Source organism: Anoplopoma fimbria, chromosome 17, assembly GCF_027596085.1.
Source record: "Anoplopoma fimbria isolate UVic2021 breed Golden Eagle Sablefish chromosome 17, Afim_UVic_2022, whole genome shotgun sequence".
Classification (NCBI taxonomy): Eukaryota; Metazoa; Chordata; class Actinopteri; order Perciformes; family Anoplopomatidae; genus Anoplopoma; species Anoplopoma fimbria.
Window position 1 is genome coordinate 7,384,514 of NC_072465.1, and position 16,567 is coordinate 7,401,080.

Genomic DNA, 16,567 nt, shown 5'->3' on the forward strand with positions numbered 1-16,567 from the left:
ATAATAAGAAAAAAACATTTATGAATGATGCTGATTGTCACTTCTGAGCGGAATGCTGACCTCATAAAAATAACGAGGCCGATATGGTTGGATTTACTGTGATCTGATCCAACTCCATGTGGGATTTTAAAAAATGTAATGGTTCAAACAAAAACAAATTATTTGTTTTCGAAAAGCTCACATTTGTTTTACCTTATGCGGCTTTTAACCTAGATCTAATGACCCTGACGTCTGATTATAGTTGTGTTCAGTTTCAGCTTGCTGATGAAAATCGGTTGGCGAGCAACCGATCTAAAGTGCTGGAAAAGCAAAAACACCTGAAACTGAGAACAGACTCCAAAATCAGCTGAAACTACTTGGTTATGTTAAGAAATAGTTTGTGGTCTGAGTAAATAAGTATTGTTACGTTGTCTTCGTAGCCCAACTAACAAATTTACAAGTATGTATTCAATGGCACTGATTAAAAGTTTTCTACTGAGTTGCTTTGATTTGTACACAAATAATTGCAAGGTCCATTTGACCCTCTACTCACATTAAAGGAACTTGGCTTCTCTGACAAAAGCTGACCTTGTTGTTGGTCAGTTTCCCTAAACAAATAGTTTTAATGTTACATGTTGCAATGTTCATATCTTCATTGAGGCTCTTAAGACCCAATAGCAAGTCTGGACATGTTTTTTGCTGATTTGCAGAAACATTATTTGCAATGGTTTCCAACAGGGAAAGTCCATCTGTCAATTTGTATAAAAGCTGCAATATGTTCTACCAACTTGTGTTTTTATAGTAGTTTGAGTAAATTTGCTCTGCTGCTAATCTAATAAAACCATAACCATAATAGTGTCAATGTCATCATTTATTGACATAAAGTCTTAATAAACACATGCTGATTACCAGTTTACATTCATCTGTCCGAACCTACAGATGCTGATGAGTACATAGTAGATAACAAAATCACCCAGGATACAGGTCTAACAGTACGTGTCTAACTTGTACATTGGTTCACACTACACTTATTGGCAATAAGTTGCTGAAGTTTGAAACAAAATTGCATTGCTTATTTAAGGGTGGCGATATTATATAAGCTTTCATCCAGCTCAAATTAGCTGGATCCACCGCAACTGATCTCTGGTTATCAAACGCACATGACGTATTTGGAGCAAATGCCAAATGAGTTCACATCGCATTGCATCATTCACTGTGGTTTAGATCAGATGGAAAATAAAAAGAGATGGTTTGCCAACAAGTTATTAACTCACCATTATAACCAGTCTGCCCTGTGAATCATTGTCTGCATTTTTGTGTGGAAGGTGTGGATCGTTATGTGCGCTTAGAAATTGCTTGGCCTCAATAATATCATTTAATATTCAAATGATGTCTTCTAGGGTAGTGATTTACAACCCAGGGGCACGTATATTCCAAGGTTACTTTATCTTGTATGAATTGAAACAATATCTACTCTGGTGTTCACATCTAGATTAAAGATAGGGCTGAAAAGATTTATTGATTAATTTATATATTAATCGTCAACTATTTTAATAATCGATTGTTAAGTCCTTTAACAAGCACAATGCTATACATTCTTTGGTTACAGCAGAGGGTGTTTTGCTCTGCTCTGTTTTATTTTGTTTTAAAGTGGTTGGACTGACAATTTGAAGAATTAACTTTTGGCTCTGACAACTTGCAATAAGCTTTTCCCACTATTTTCTGACATTTAATAGGAATAATCATGGAATATAATTAACAGATTAATCAACAATGAACATATTTGTTAGTTGCAGCCCTAATTAAAATCCATTCAAATTACCACACTTCAAACACATCGGGTGGTGTTGATGAAGTGCTGTTTGCACTAAATCAGACAAAATGGTTGGGGAGCCCCTTAGTGCGTGAGTGTTACTGCTTATTCATTAATGAATTAAAGACTTTCCCCACCCGAAAACACTTTGGTCCATGGACCTGGACATCGATTTTATTTCATGTGTATTTTAATGCTCCCTTTATGATGAACCTTGATTTTGGTAACAATTCTTACAAAAGAAATATGAACACTTCATGTGCAAAACAAATGCCCCGCTCGACTTGGCCTTCCCAACATGGTGGACAACATAATGTACGCCAATGTTATTTTTGAGAATATATATAGTAAATACACAATGGACATTGCAAACTCTAAGGTTCTTTAAACTTTAAACCCTGAGCTTTGAATATGTAAACCTCTTATTTAACACCAAGCTTATGTTTCCTAAAACAGAATATCAGCAGCATCATTAAATCAACTGATATCACATCAATGATATATGATCATCAATGATATTCTTATAAAGAATAAAAGTCATGAAAGGGTAATATTTTACATCAGTAATGTGAATAACCCTCTCTCTCACTAGAGGTCTGGGGTTTATTACAGAAACTTCATAAGGCTGAAATCCTATCTTACCTCAGTTAAGGATGACATTAAGGATTTTTTGTATTACAGAAACATACTGATTACATTTAGGAAAACCTCCAGAATTGTCCTAAATCAGGGATGTCAGGAAAAATAAATTAGGATGGCATAGACTCTGTCCGGAATTCTAAATAAATGCCAAACATGGCAGCAGCATTGTTGTTAAGTCTGTATGTCAATGACAATGAAGACGGGGAACAACACTGAAATGCAATGATTGAAAAGCTACTAAAACCATATGATGACACTTTGCTGGACCATATATGAATAGTTATATGTGGACTGTCAAGATGATTCATTTTGAGTAAAAAAATTGTAAAGTTGAACGCCAGCCTTATTTTTGTCATGATAGCAAGCTAGTGTACATTCATATCAAAGATACAGGCACTGCAACACTTTTATTAGTCGGTCCACAAACAAAAAGTTCAGGTTAAATCAGAAGTCTCGATGCGTGGGCATCATTTTCGAAAGAACCTTTCTTTCATTTAAAAATAATTGCAAAGGTACTGCAGTTCTTTCCCCAACAAGATGCCCAAAAATGTGCTTATGCCTTTATTTCAAGCAGATTAGATTACACTAATGCTCTCTTCACCGATGTTCCAAAACAACCCGATAACAATTAATTCATAAATCTTAACTAGAACAATAAAGAAAGAGCACATCCCCCCAGTTTTAGTTGAGCTGCACTGGCCCCCAGCATCTTGTAGGACTGATTTAAAAACGTGTTTACTTGTTTACAAGGCTCCTAATGGTTTGGGACCAGCCTACATTACTAATTCATTATTTATGGCATCTTGGATGTTTTTTGGGAGAAACAGAAATCAGAAAATTGGCGTATGATCCTTTTTAACCAGGCGCCAAAAGTATGGGATTCCCTACCCAAAGCTATAAAAGATCCAAGCATTTTCAAACCATAATTAAAAACTTCTTTATTCATCATTGCCTTGAACTCACAGTCACTCTTTCTTAGTTTTAATGTTTTGGATATTTTATTATTCTTACGCCTTCCTCTGTTTTGTTGTTTGGTTTTGTCGTGCCGTCTTTGCATGTTTAATCTGGTTGTTTTTATTCATTCTCTTGTTTTTTCAATTTGTTGTAAAGCACTTCGAACTTTCCCCCTGTGTATAAAAAGTGTTATTTTAAAAATGATTAAAAAAATGATTATAACCATGACAGGACAAGTGCCGATTGAAGAATCAAATTTGTAGTTATAGTTCAATTCGAAATTTAAACGAAGAGGTCTGAGATTGGATAGCACATATTCATGAGATAAGAAATTGTTTCCATAGGACAAGCAGTTATAATATTTTACTTTAATGAGCCTCTGGTTTATGTTTATCACTTACATATTATTGATTGTGTGTTATTTATGTGTTACTGATTTGCGTTGCCTTTGATGTGATTTAAAAGCAAAGACAGAGCTCTAGCAGTTTAAGCACTTTAAGCACACTCTAAATGTTTAGCATCCTGCTTTCACAAAAATGCCCCCAAGTGTTGCTGGTTACCAAGGAAGTAAGAAACAGAGTATATATGAGAGACAGAGATATGAATGGATCTGTTTCTTCAGGGGTCAAAGAGTGACGACTATTTCTCCAAATGTTACTGGTCCTCAAGGCGCCTGAAAAATGGGCCCATGTGCTCTGCTTTAGAAGGTAATAAACCCCTGTCTCACAAAGAGTCTATGAATAACGTGAGAGATCGGCTTGCTGTAGGGTTGAATGAAATACATCCCTTGTTGATAGTTCCTTATCAACCCAAAGGTTTGTCTGAAGGAAAAGGCCACACTGCAGAGGGGAGACAAAGAAAAGCTCTACTATGTGTGTACAAAGAAGGCTTTCTCTGTTTTTTATCGTACGGGGCTCTGTCCAACCAGAGGGCACTTCCCCTGTGTTTGTGTTCACCTCTCCAGCTCCATAGTGAGTTTGCTCTGTGCATAACACGAGATGCAGACGCAGGCGTTTGCGTTAATTAGCTGCACGGCTGATGGCGCGTCATTGCATGCGAGGCTCATGAGAATAAGCTTAATTCCTTGGATAAACGTCTGATTCTGGGGATAGTTAACTATTCAACATCATGATTAGATAAGCTTTTTAAATCCTCTGTGGTGACAAAAATGTAAATTGAAGTCAAGTCAATTTTATTTATATAGCTTAATATCACAAATTTGCCTCAGGGAGTAGTGTAAATAATTGAGGCTTCCCTTGGAGCAAAACATTTGAAGTACTGTAGTTGAGTGCATTATTAATACGCAGCACTGTGGCATTATACTCAACAGTTAAATCGGCCCAAATTGTAAAAGAATTTGGCATGACGTTGATGTTATTCACAGTCTATTATTAGTCACAGTCTAAAAAGCTACACATATTGTTTTGGTGGCACAAAAGCATACACACAATTTATCCAATGCAGCTGTGACACAACAAATAAGTAATTATGAATAAAATTTTAAATAAACACAGATTATAGGGGATGACTTTGAAATGGTCATTGTCTCTTTTTACCCTTAAATGCCACTTATAGCCAACAGAAAAGTCATATGAGTTTATACAACATCTTATTAAGGGCTTTCTGGGAAAGCTTTGATGAGTCAGTATTCAAAACCTTTGAACTCCCCTTTAGATGACGATTGTTTTGTGTGTGCTAGACAAAGGGTAAAGGAGCTTGTGTGGTGTTAAAATTACATGCTATATATTTACTGTATGGACTGACTGTATTTACTGTAAAGACAAAGAGCGCAAGACTTTAATCAAAGTCACATATTTCAATAGCAGACATTATTGCCAATCATCTGTCTTTGACCAAGACATTGACCCATGGTTCTAGAAAGTAATGCCAACTGAATGTCCAAAAAGGAAATTAAATAATTGGTTTGGTTTATGTTTGATTAACCCCCTTTTACCTACATATTAATCCTTAATGTGAAAAAGAAAATCAATTTCATAGAAACATTTCAAATTTCCAGGAAATAAGAGCGCTTGTAGAATGCTTGCTACTGTTTTCCACCACTAAGGACATGGTCGCACGTGCACAAAATTCGTATCGCGTGGAGTTCAACTTTGATGAACTTTAACAGTCAAAATCTCAACCTCAATCAATAGAAGATGAAAGAAGTGTTTGTGTTTGACCCCATTTGGCACTGCCTACATTCAGCACAAATATTGTCTCAATGATTGCATTGGCTCATGTGTGACTGTGCCCTAACACTGAATGTACCGCAACACAAGATGTACAACAACAGTTTGTGTCATCTGGTGTCTTCTCAAAAACAGATAACTCGACATAAGCAGCAGCTACAAGCCATCAAGGACCTGTTCCAAGCCAGAATTGGGAAACGGATAAATAGACACATTATGTATAACAAACGGCAAACAATACAAAATATTGTGCCTTAACACAATGTCCTTAGAAAGGTGAACTTTTACAGATACTCACAAATTACCAAAATATTTGATGATATAATAAATACAGTGTAACAGTGCACTTTGAGAAGGTGTTTGTTTTAAATGAATTTGACAATAAACTATTCAGAAGGCTGTTCTCAGATATTGACATGGTCGATCAACAATATGATAAGATAAGATAAGATAAGAGTCGTCAGAGAACTTTTGCAGGTGGCAGGTAGCAGAGTTATATTTGAAGTCCGATGTGTAAATGGAGAAGAGGAATGGAGCCAGAACGGTTCCTTGTGGGGCCCCCTTGCTGCAGGACACCAGATCTGACTCACACTCCCTTATCCTCACATACTGTGGACGGTTGGTGAGGTAGTCCAGGATCCACGCAGTGAGGTGGTGGTCCACCCCAGTCTGCTCCAACTTGTCCCTCAGAAGCAAAGGCTGGATGGTGTTGAAGGCACTGGAGAAGTCGAAGAACATGACTCTCACAGTGCTTCCAGCCTTTTCCAGGTGAGAAAGGCATCTTTGTAGCAGGTAGATGACAGCGTCATCCACCCCGATGCCAGATTGGTAGGCGAACTGAAGTGGGTCTAAAGATGAGGTCACCAGGGGGCGGAGGTGCACAAGGACCAGCCTCTCCAGGGTCTTCATCAGGTGGGATGTTAGAGCCTGAAGCTGTTGAAGTCCTTGGCCCCCGGGGTCTTTGGGACTGGTACCACACAGGACGTCTTCCATAGCTGTGGTACCCTCCCCAGCTTCAAGCTCAAGTTAAAGACATACTCCACTATCCCGCACAGCTGGTCTGCGCAGGATCTGAGGAGCCTTGAGCTGATGCCGTCCAGACCCGTGGCCTTTCTCACCTTTATTCTCTTCAGTTCTTTTCTCACCTGGTTATTTGTGAGGGACAAGTTGGGGGAAGGGGGCTGTGTGTTGTAGGTTGTTGGAGTGGGGGTGGAGTGCTGGTGGAGTGCAGTGTTTGAGGAGTGTGGAGGGGGACCGTACAGTCCTGGTGTTCTCCACACAAGAGTTAATATAGTCTGTAATGGTGTCAGTGAGACCGTCGATGTCGATGTGAATACTTCCCACACAGTCGAGTCAAAACAGTCCTTAAGAGCCTCCTCGGCTTCATCGGACCATCGTTTGACTGTGCGGGTCACAGCTGGCTGCCTGTGTACAAGGGGTTTGTACACAGGCTGGAGGTGCACCAGGTTGTGGTCAGATCTTCCTAGGGGAGGGAGGGGTGATGAGGTGTATGCCTCCTTGGTGTTGGCATACAGCAGGTCCAGGGTTTTGTTGTCTCTGGTGGGGCAGGTGATGTACTGGGTGAATGTGGGCAGAGTGGAGGACGGAGGGGCATGGTTAAAGTCACCAGAGAGGAGGAGGAGGGCATTGGGATGTTGTGTCAGCAGCCTGCTTATCGCCAAGTGTATGACGTCACAGGCCGCTTCTCCGTTAGCAGAGGGGGGAATATACGCAGCTATCATAATAAAATGCGAGAATTCCCTCGGTAAATAGTCCGGCCTCATGCTAACGGCCAACAGCTCAATGTCCTCTGTACAGGTCTGCTCTTTAACAGTGATGTGCCCATAGTTACACCATCTATCATTCACAAACACTGCCAGACCTCCTCCCTTCCTCTTACCGCTCTCCGTCGTCCTGTCTGCCCGTATGATGCGGAACCCGTCCAGTGCAGCGTTGGTGTCCGGAGTCAGCTCGGTGAGCCATGTCTCCGTGAACACCATGACGCTACACTCCCAGTATTCCTTCTGATGGCGAGTCAGTGCTGATAACTCGTCCATCTTGTTGGGGAGAGACCTCACGTTTCCCATGATGATGGAGGGGAGGACGGGTTTGAAACATCTCCTCCTGCCGCGACGTTCTGCCCCAGCACGGTATCCCCGTCTCTTCCTCCTCAACTCACGGGGAACCTTGGGTCTCTCCTCCGGCAGCAGCGGCGCCGTGTCCCGGAGCGCTAACAGCTGACCCCTGGTGTAAACAATGGGGGTCATGGCTGCGTGCTGAGTCTCCGGACACGGTGGTGGAAAGTGCAAAAAACTGCAGGTAGAACACGACGTACTTTACGTGTCTCGCTGCCATAGTGCACAAGTGTTTACAACAATTAAATAAGTAAAAGAAAGTAACAAAAAGTAACAAAAAAACACAAATTTAAAGGAAAAAGCTCACAGGTGAGCAGGAGCTGCTGTAAAAGGCAGCCACTCGCGCGGCGCCGGAAGTAGTCACTCATGATAACAAGAAGACTATGCCGACCTTTTAGTGGCTCGTAGTAATTGTGACAGGAGCGAAGGAGGAAGTCAGCAAAGTGATTAGGGTTAGGATGGTTTGAATTGTTAGGATAGTTGGGTCAAGCAACAGGATCCTTACCTGGTAAAGTGCTGTTTGTGTCCTGTGTCAAACCAAAAGTCGAGTTATTTAACTGTTTTGTTACGTAACTTACAAACTTCATTCACCCAAAGTTTCGCAAGATACTTAACAAACATACTTATTTTAATCAAAACCATGATCTTTTACTAAACCTAACCAAGTACTTTGGTTCCCTAAAGCGAAAGTCCTCTTGCTTCAACGTTAACTTTCACTTTCACAACATGGCCCTTGCAGTTTTGGTGGTAAAGTTTACTGTTAAATGATTTACTTAGGACACATTTTTTGCCTGTCATTGTGCATTTTAGACAGCTTTGGAAGGGAACCGTATGATCTGGTTCGTAATGATCCCAGCCTGTTTGCAACAGTTCCACAGTTCCACCATGCATCTGTGGCTGCAGCTTTTTTTCACAAGTCAATCACCACACCCTTAGGGCCTCTTCCAGTACACCACTGAGTGTTCTGCCTTGATCAACTGATTCACGTCAACAAATGCTATAAAAAGCCTCGGTAGAGACAAACTGTCTTCCCTTTACTGCTGCTGCATTTCGAATTTTTTCCTAGACCTAAAACTATCCCAATCGTTTGTAAATTGTAACACTTTGAAACAAAAAACATAATTATTTTGGGAAATATTCAAGGAAAAGTAGGTGAGAAGGCGTGGAGATAGTCAGCAACCATACTCAGGTAGGCGTTTAAACAATGCTCAATTGGGACAACATTCAGGATGGATCCATGCTGTCATGTTGTTTACCCCAAATTCTGACCCTACCATCTGAATTTTGCAGCAGAAATCAAGACACATCAGACCAGCCTACGTTTTTCATCCATCCATCCATCCATCTTCTCGAGGAAGCTCATTTTGTCAATCTCATTCTTTCAATTACTACCCAAAGCTCAGGCCCATAGCTGAGGGTCAGAATGTAGATGGAGTGGTAAATCACAAGCTTTACCTTCTGGCTCAACTAACTCTGCACCACAACGGTCCGGTACAACGTCTGCATCATTGCTGACACCGCACCTAACCGCCTGTCCATCTCCCGCTCCATTTCATCCTCACTAGTGAACAAAATCCTGAGATATGAAATAGAACCATGGCCTCAGATTAGGAGGTACACATTTTCATCCTGACCCCTAAACACTTGGATGCAAACCGTCTCAGTTTGCACGGAAGGTCATGGCCTGATAGAATAAACAGACACATCATCTGAAAAGAGTAGGCAATGTTTTTGCAATTTTATACTGTCTTCTACTGTCCAATTTCTCTACTTCATGCCTTGGTTGTAATCGGCCATGTAGTCTGGCCAATCTCCTCTGACCTCTGTTATCAACAAGGAAATCTCGCCCGGAGAACTGCGTCTCACTGGATATTTTCTCTATTCCAAACCATTCTATGTAAATCCTGGAGATGGTTGTGTGTGAAAATCCCATTAGATCAGCAGTTTCTGAAATACTGACCAGCCCGTCTGGCACCAACTTCTATGCCACATTAAAAGTAATTTACGTCACTTTTTTTCCCCAATATGATGCTTGGGTTGGATTCCGCAGTTTGCCTTGAACATGTCTACATGCCTTAATGCATTAAGTTGTTACCAAGTGATTGGCTAATTAGATATTTGCATTAACAATAATTTGAACTGGTGTGTTTATTAATAGTTTTATAAATTATGGGTATACCTAGATGCACTGTGTTATCCTGCCATCACTATTATTGCCTTCAACATGTTTAGTCACTCTATGACCACACTGAACAAAGCTGAGTAATTGCAAATGCATATATCAATACAAGACACATTAAAGATGAGATGTGCCAAAAATCTTCGTCCAATCTTTATGTTAACATACTTTAAAAACCTTTTGTTTAGGAGCTTTGATGCAGCCATCCTCTTTTCTAGGGGCAGCCAGGAAGTGAACCGCTCTGGTCATGTGACTATTTATACTTAACATGTGACACTGCACATATTTCATTTAGACATTTAAATATTTGCTTGAAATACATTGATAGTAACATATTAAGAACCTTATAACTAAAAAAATTTCCAATGGGATTCTAGGGTTGATATCCAATGCTTTCTTGTACAGTGAGAGCGGAATTAGGCTGGAAAAAACGCTTATCTTAATACTTAAATCCAAAACCTTACCATTAAGCCTGCAAATCCAGCAGTTCACCTTCTTTACCCTGCAAATGTGACTGCATAGCAACTGTAACGGTTAAATAAAATTAACCCCCAATCCCAAAATTCTCAATAAATTCATGATTTCATATGGCTAGTTTGTTGGGAAACAATGGTATCAATTGTGTTCCCGGGTGCTCAGAACAAATAATGTTTTATACCAGATGAGCAGAACTAAAGATTAAACGTTAGTTAGCCTTGAGCAAGCTTCAAGTCGCAGGCTACTGGCCAATCAGTAAAAAGATTCCTTTGTGAGCCGCTGGTGGTGACGTCAAATGGGCTCTATAAAGAAAAAAATCATAGTTAAACTGGAACAACACAGCAGTGGGAGGATGAGTCTCAGTGTCCTCCTCCATTCCTTAACTTGCATAACTAATGAGACATAAAGTCTGGATAAATTCCGCAGGACCAGTGACTGCTCTCAGATTTGCACATGCTTGCTCTTCCCAGTGTAGGCTAACAAGATAAAGGGGTTATTTACTGTATGTAGATTATTTTATCATTTGCTACTCAAATAACATGTTGGAAATGCTTGAATACAGCCATTATCAGGTGAGGGGTGAATTTCTTGTCTTTGCTATTTTGAGAAAAAAAAATGGATAAATAGAATCTGAAGAAGAAGCTATTATCGAATTATTTTGTTGGTTGGAATGGTATTTATGTTGAGAGCATGTGATGTTAAAGATTGTGTCATTATCCCTCTCTACACAGTTACCAACACTTGCTAAACACAGTACAGAAAAGTTAAGGCTACAGAAACTTACAGAAAAGCTAATGAATGCTAAATTGTTCTTATATTGCTGCATGAGTTTTTTAGGTGCTGCATAAAGTTAAACTGTTCATAGATCATGTGACAACACTGCACTGGACCACAGTGTGATCTGTGTAGAGAGTATTTGTCTCGAGTATGTAAAATCGGCCAGTAGCAGGGTGAATGATGCTGATAAAATAAAAAATCTGCATTGCGATATTTATATTGTATTGTAATGGAAAAAAGCCTGCTATCGGCCGACAGAAGTTGTCTCTAAAATTTTGTTTTTGTGCACATTGATTGGCAATATATAGAAGATTAGTAGTTTTACTGCGCCACAGCAGTGCAGCTCGACTCCTTGTGAATACTTTCTTAGACAAGCTTATTATTTGGATTTAAAACAGTAGCATCAAACATGATATCATCACATTCAAAGCATTGTTTTAAACGAAAACATTTTATTCATGAATTACCCGTTGTTTGTGATCCTTAATCTCTGCTTCCTAAAGTATAAATATCATATAGTAGACTTGATAAAAGAATGAAAAAATCCCGGATTGTAATGTTTACTGTTGCTCATGTAGGTGCAGTCCCACCTGGAGAACCCCACGAAGTACCACATCCAGCAGGCTCAGCGGCAGCAGGTGAGGCAGTATCTTACCACCACCCTGGGTGGCAAAGCCGGCAGCCAGTGTCCCAGCCAGCCCCCCGAGCACGGCATGCCGCCCGGCCACGGCAGCAGCGCCCCCAACAGTCCCATGGCGCTGCTCACCCTCAGCTCCAACTGTGAGAAAGAGGTACGCCTGCTGCTTGATTTCATTCTACATTCAGATACCCATGAAGCTGTAATTATTTAACGGAAAGTGCTTTTGTGCCATACAGATGGATGATGTCATTGATGATATTATTAGCTTGGAGACAAGTTACAATGAAGATGTTCTTGGACTTATGGACCCAGGACTTCAAATGAACAACCAGGTAATTTTTCCGGAATAGAGGAATATACTGCTTATTGTAAATATGACTGTTAAGTCTCTGTAGTACTTTTGCTGCATCAGTCTTTTGAATTTAATTTGAATACAATAAATAGCTGTGCTTTTAAAGCATGCATTATAATGTCATGTCTTTAATACTCCGTAGCTCCCTGTGTCTGGAAACCTTCTTGATGTGTACGGCAACCAAGGACTTCCACTTTCGGGCCTCGCTATCAGCAACTCCTGTCCATCCAACATTAAGAGAGAATACACAGGTAAATTACTGACTCAGTTTTTATTCTTTTAAATGCTGGTTTACTGTCCTCAGATGTCATTTGGCTTGAATCTAGCTGCGAACAATACGATATGTGCTGTACATTCAGACTGTGAAATGTTTTTCCATGACTAATATCTGACTCCCAGCAAGTAAACCTCTATTAGATCTGGTAGTCAAATCTGATTAAATGCACACTGAGAAAGTTTGTTAGTTCTACTTATCTATGATCTCATACCGTATTAGACTGTCAGTTATTTTGTTCAAGGGGGATTCAATTAATTTTCCGATAGGATGTTTAAGGTGAAAGCATGACTGTAGGCCAATGTCTATATTGTGTGCCATTTGGAAATGCACAATATACTATTAAGTTAATTGTTTGCCAAATAATTACTCCAGCTCCTGGCATGAAGCAAGTGCTGGACAAGCCTGACCCCTGTAGCCTGTATGAAAACTATCAAAGGCAAGAGGGCTTTCCAGTAGGTAAGCAAAGCAAAATGAAGAAAGTGAAAAAGATGATGTTTTGTATGACTGTAAAAGCTGTTTTCCATCTGATTTTCAGAAACTGCATAGATAGTGTTTTGTGTAAGACGAAATCGCACACAATACAAATCAACTGTAACTATCTTGGTGATTAACATTATTTTAACTTTATTTCACATTTAAATTATTCCTTATGGTTGTGATTATCCAGGATAACGTCAAATGCTCTTGTAGACAAAAAAAGCATTTATTTCTAAGATACTCACATGAAATTCCACACATTTTTTAGACTTAATGCCTTGTTACCCATTAATTTAAACAATGAAGTTATCTCAAAGCACTTACATTCATGTTTCTCTTTGCTTCACAGAGGCTGAAGTCCGTGCTCTTGCTAAAGAGAGACAGAAAAAAGACAACCACAACTTAAGTAAGTAAATACAGAATCATCGGAATGATTGTCTCAGCGGTTACGTGATGTAATTATGGCAAATGGCATCTTATAGTCTGAGATATCTGAGATATCAGACATTAGAACAAGTTAAAGAGGTTTTCTATGAAATACTATTTTCAAATTTTTTTAATCCCAATTTTTTTTAATTTAAGTTGTGTTATTTGAAATATTTTAATTTAATTTTTAAATGTTTTACTTTTATTTCCACTGGCTAGTTTTTTTTAATGTATTTCCATTTTTCAAAATAACGAAATAAAAAACAGGGAAATAAAAAACTAAAATCTCTCAAAAAGTTGATTTATTTGTAGAATTATGTTTATTCATTTTATGACCTTTGATTAAACTTTCAAAGACTGGTTTCGAGGCTGCCGTACTTACTGTTTATTCTATTTGTCAAATTCTAGTTGAACGAAGACGGAGATTCAACATCAACGATCGCATCAAAGAACTGGGAACCTTGATACCAAAGTCAAACGATCCGTAAGTATGCTTTTCATTAATTTGTGCGTATATATGCATGTGCTACCCGCCTGTAGCAATGTCTATTCATTAGCTTTACTTTTAACATCCTCCTCTTCATACGTGTCTGTAAAGTTTAATGGCTCATATGCTTAGAGGGGCTGTAAAGAATCCTGTGCTGTTTTGGTCAGCCGGTCAGCTGACTCTGACTGTAGGCCTGTCTCCTGAATACCCCAGAGACATGCGCTGGAATAAGGGCACCATTCTCAAAGCCTCAGTGGACTATATCAGGAGGCTACAGCGGGATCAGCAGAGAGCCAAGGAGCTTGAGTGCAGACAGAGGAAGGTGGAGCATGCAAACCGCCATCTGATGCTTCGTATACAGGTGGGTCATTTGTCTTTGATGGAGCAAAAAGTACAGTAAAGCCCAGAGCCCAGTTTTATTCCTCTATTCATCTACCAGTGGCTTATGTTAGCAGTGGCAGTTAGTTGCATATATTGACATATTAATATTATACATTGTTTGAAATATCTCAAAAATGAACAATTTTATTTTCACAAATCAATGAATGCACCGTAGAGAATAGATCACTCCCTAGTAATATATAGTTTTTCTTTTGTCCTATTTTTTCTCTCATTGTTCTATATGAGTATGCATCATCTGAAGATCTGTATATAAAGTGTACATTATCTGAAAGACATCTATTATGGGATGGATTTGCATGAAATTCAATACACACATTGATTCCCAACGGGATGAATTGTAATAATTTTGGTAATCCACTGATTTATCCTGTAGTATCACCATCAGGTCAACATTTCAATTTATTTTATATTTTAGCGCACACACTACATACTCAATTTTACGTCATACTGAGTATGAAAGTGTGTAAGTATGCGATTTCGAACACAGCCTAATATGGTGAAGGTAATCATACAGCATGTTAGCATTGACTCAGTGAGTATGTTTGCAAGCTGACATTAGCATTTAATCTTTCCGAGTGTTGTAGAATGTTTATAAAAATCATATTTTGTTTATTTCTATAATCCTCTAGGAGTTGGAAATCCAGGCCCGTGCCCATGGCCTTACAGTGGTGTCCTCCTCATCTGTCTGCACATCGGATTTGATAGGCCGAGCCATCAAACAGGAGCCCGTCCTCGGCGACTGCCCCGTGGAGCTCTACCAGCATAGCTCTGCTCCCGACATGTCCCCTCCGACCACGCTGGACCTCAACAACGGCACCATCACCTTCGACCACATTCCTGCAGATGGCGATGACTATGGAACCTCCAGGACCTGTAACATGAAGGATTTGGTAAGGGACACCCTGTCGCCGATGTCCCCAAGTGATCCCCTGCTATCCTCCATGTCCCCATGCGGCTCCAACGCTAGCAGCCTCAACAGTTCCAGCTCGAGTATGGAGGAGAAGGAGCATGGCTGTTAGCATACTGACACTTTCTATGTGTAGCATCACATCAATGAGGTGCTTGACTCAAAGTGACTTAAAGGTATCCATATGACCGAGTGGAACCCCTCTATTATAAACTCTATTTTTATCTTGATTCCCATATTTTTCTCTAACTTTTTGCCAATTCATTGCTGAACTCTAATGTTCAAAATACTGTATGTAAATGTTACTGAGGTATTTCTGTTCCTCGATTGTACACTGTATTTTTACTTTACTATTCTTTTGATCTTGATGCTGTATAGATGGACAGTAATATTAGACAAATATATAGGCTGCAAGGTGACATATATGATGACAATCCGCTGCCACAGACTGGTCAACTTAATGACTTTACTGTTTATTTTTGTCTTTTAGTAAAACTAGGGGTTTCAAATGTTTGTCCATGGAGATAACATACATGTGTGAAAATGTATTGGTAGTTAAGCGCAAAATGTTGATTGTAATGTTAAAACAAATCAATACTTTCAGAATATTAGATTTCTGACTCAGTCAATGTAACTGTGGTAAACTTTGGATGGTTCCATTGCAAGAAAATGCACAAAACACATAAAGGTATTTAAATATTTAAAGATCAAGCAAGATACTATCGCATATTAGGAATCGTTTCTAAATATATTTATTTATATTCTTTCTTTCACCCCATGCTCTTAATGTATTATGAAGAAATTAAATCAATCCAGAAATATAAATAATGGTAATTATAGGTGTTATATATTTTGATCTTTTTTTATTGAACAGAGCTAGTTTTGTTTTGTGTTTTATTCAAATATATAACAGATCACAGACACGTTATTTATCTTTTCCTATCCTAACGTGATTTATGTACACATTTTGACTACTCAAGGCAAATGAGACAGTAGTAGTCTGTGAAAATATTGGGTAAATATAGGGTATAATGACCTTAAATTGATAATCTACCCCAATCTTTTGTATATGTGGGTACAAAAAGAAAATAGAGAAAAGACAAATAAAGCTTTGTTTTGGGTCCACAGCTGACAAAAGCATTGTATACATTATAACTAGCTTGTAAAACCTTAAGAAGTCCTGACAGGATACAACATAATTCTTTCTTAATAATGAATGTGAAATAAAAATGGAGAAATATATGACTAAAATGTAGTTTAAATTTGAACAAAGGTTAACAGGATCCAAAACGTATCAACTATTCATCATTATCTTGCATAACTCAGAGCTGAGATGTATACAGAGGGGACCAAATTATTGATACCATTTGAGATGTTTTTTTCTAATGTTTGTTATGTATGTTGTAAATGAATAAAACAAGATGCTGATATGTTGTGTATGGTGCCAATGTTTT

General features: G+C 38.9%; 1 protein-coding gene across 5 annotated transcripts; it reads left to right on the forward strand.

Annotated features, from left to right (window-relative positions):
• Nucleotides 1-10,907: 10,907 nt before the first annotated feature.
• Nucleotides 10,908-15,225, forward strand: mitfa (melanocyte inducing transcription factor a). Of its 5 annotated transcripts, none has more exons than XM_054616307.1 (9): nt 10,908-10,940; nt 11,724-11,936; nt 12,022-12,117; nt 12,280-12,388; nt 12,778-12,870; nt 13,241-13,297; nt 13,726-13,801; nt 14,018-14,165; nt 14,836-15,225. In XM_054616307.1, exons 1-9 carry the CDS (start codon nt 10,908-10,910, stop codon nt 15,223-15,225), a joined length of 1,215 nt encoding a protein of 404 aa, XP_054472282.1. The 5 variants fall into 5 exon arrangements, with proteins under 5 accessions (XP_054472282.1, XP_054472283.1, XP_054472284.1 ...); XM_054616308.1 differs by having other exon boundaries at nt 12,787-12,870; XM_054616309.1 differs by lacking the exon at nt 12,778-12,870 and having other exon boundaries at nt 12,004-12,117; nt 12,280-12,401; nt 13,236-13,297.
• The last annotated feature ends 1,342 nt before the right edge of the window (nt 15,226-16,567 follow it).

Coding starts and splice junctions, on each gene's coding strand:
- mitfa (XM_054616307.1), top strand. CDS start 10,908: ATGTTGGAAATGCTTGAATACAGCCATTATCAG. Junction 12,118..12,279: donor GACTTCAAATGAACAACCAG/GTAATTTTTCCG, acceptor AATACTCCGTAG/CTCCCTGTGTCTGGAAACCT. Junction 12,389..12,777: donor CATTAAGAGAGAATACACAG/GTAAATTACTGA, acceptor TTTGCCAAATAA/TTACTCCAGCTCCTGGCATG.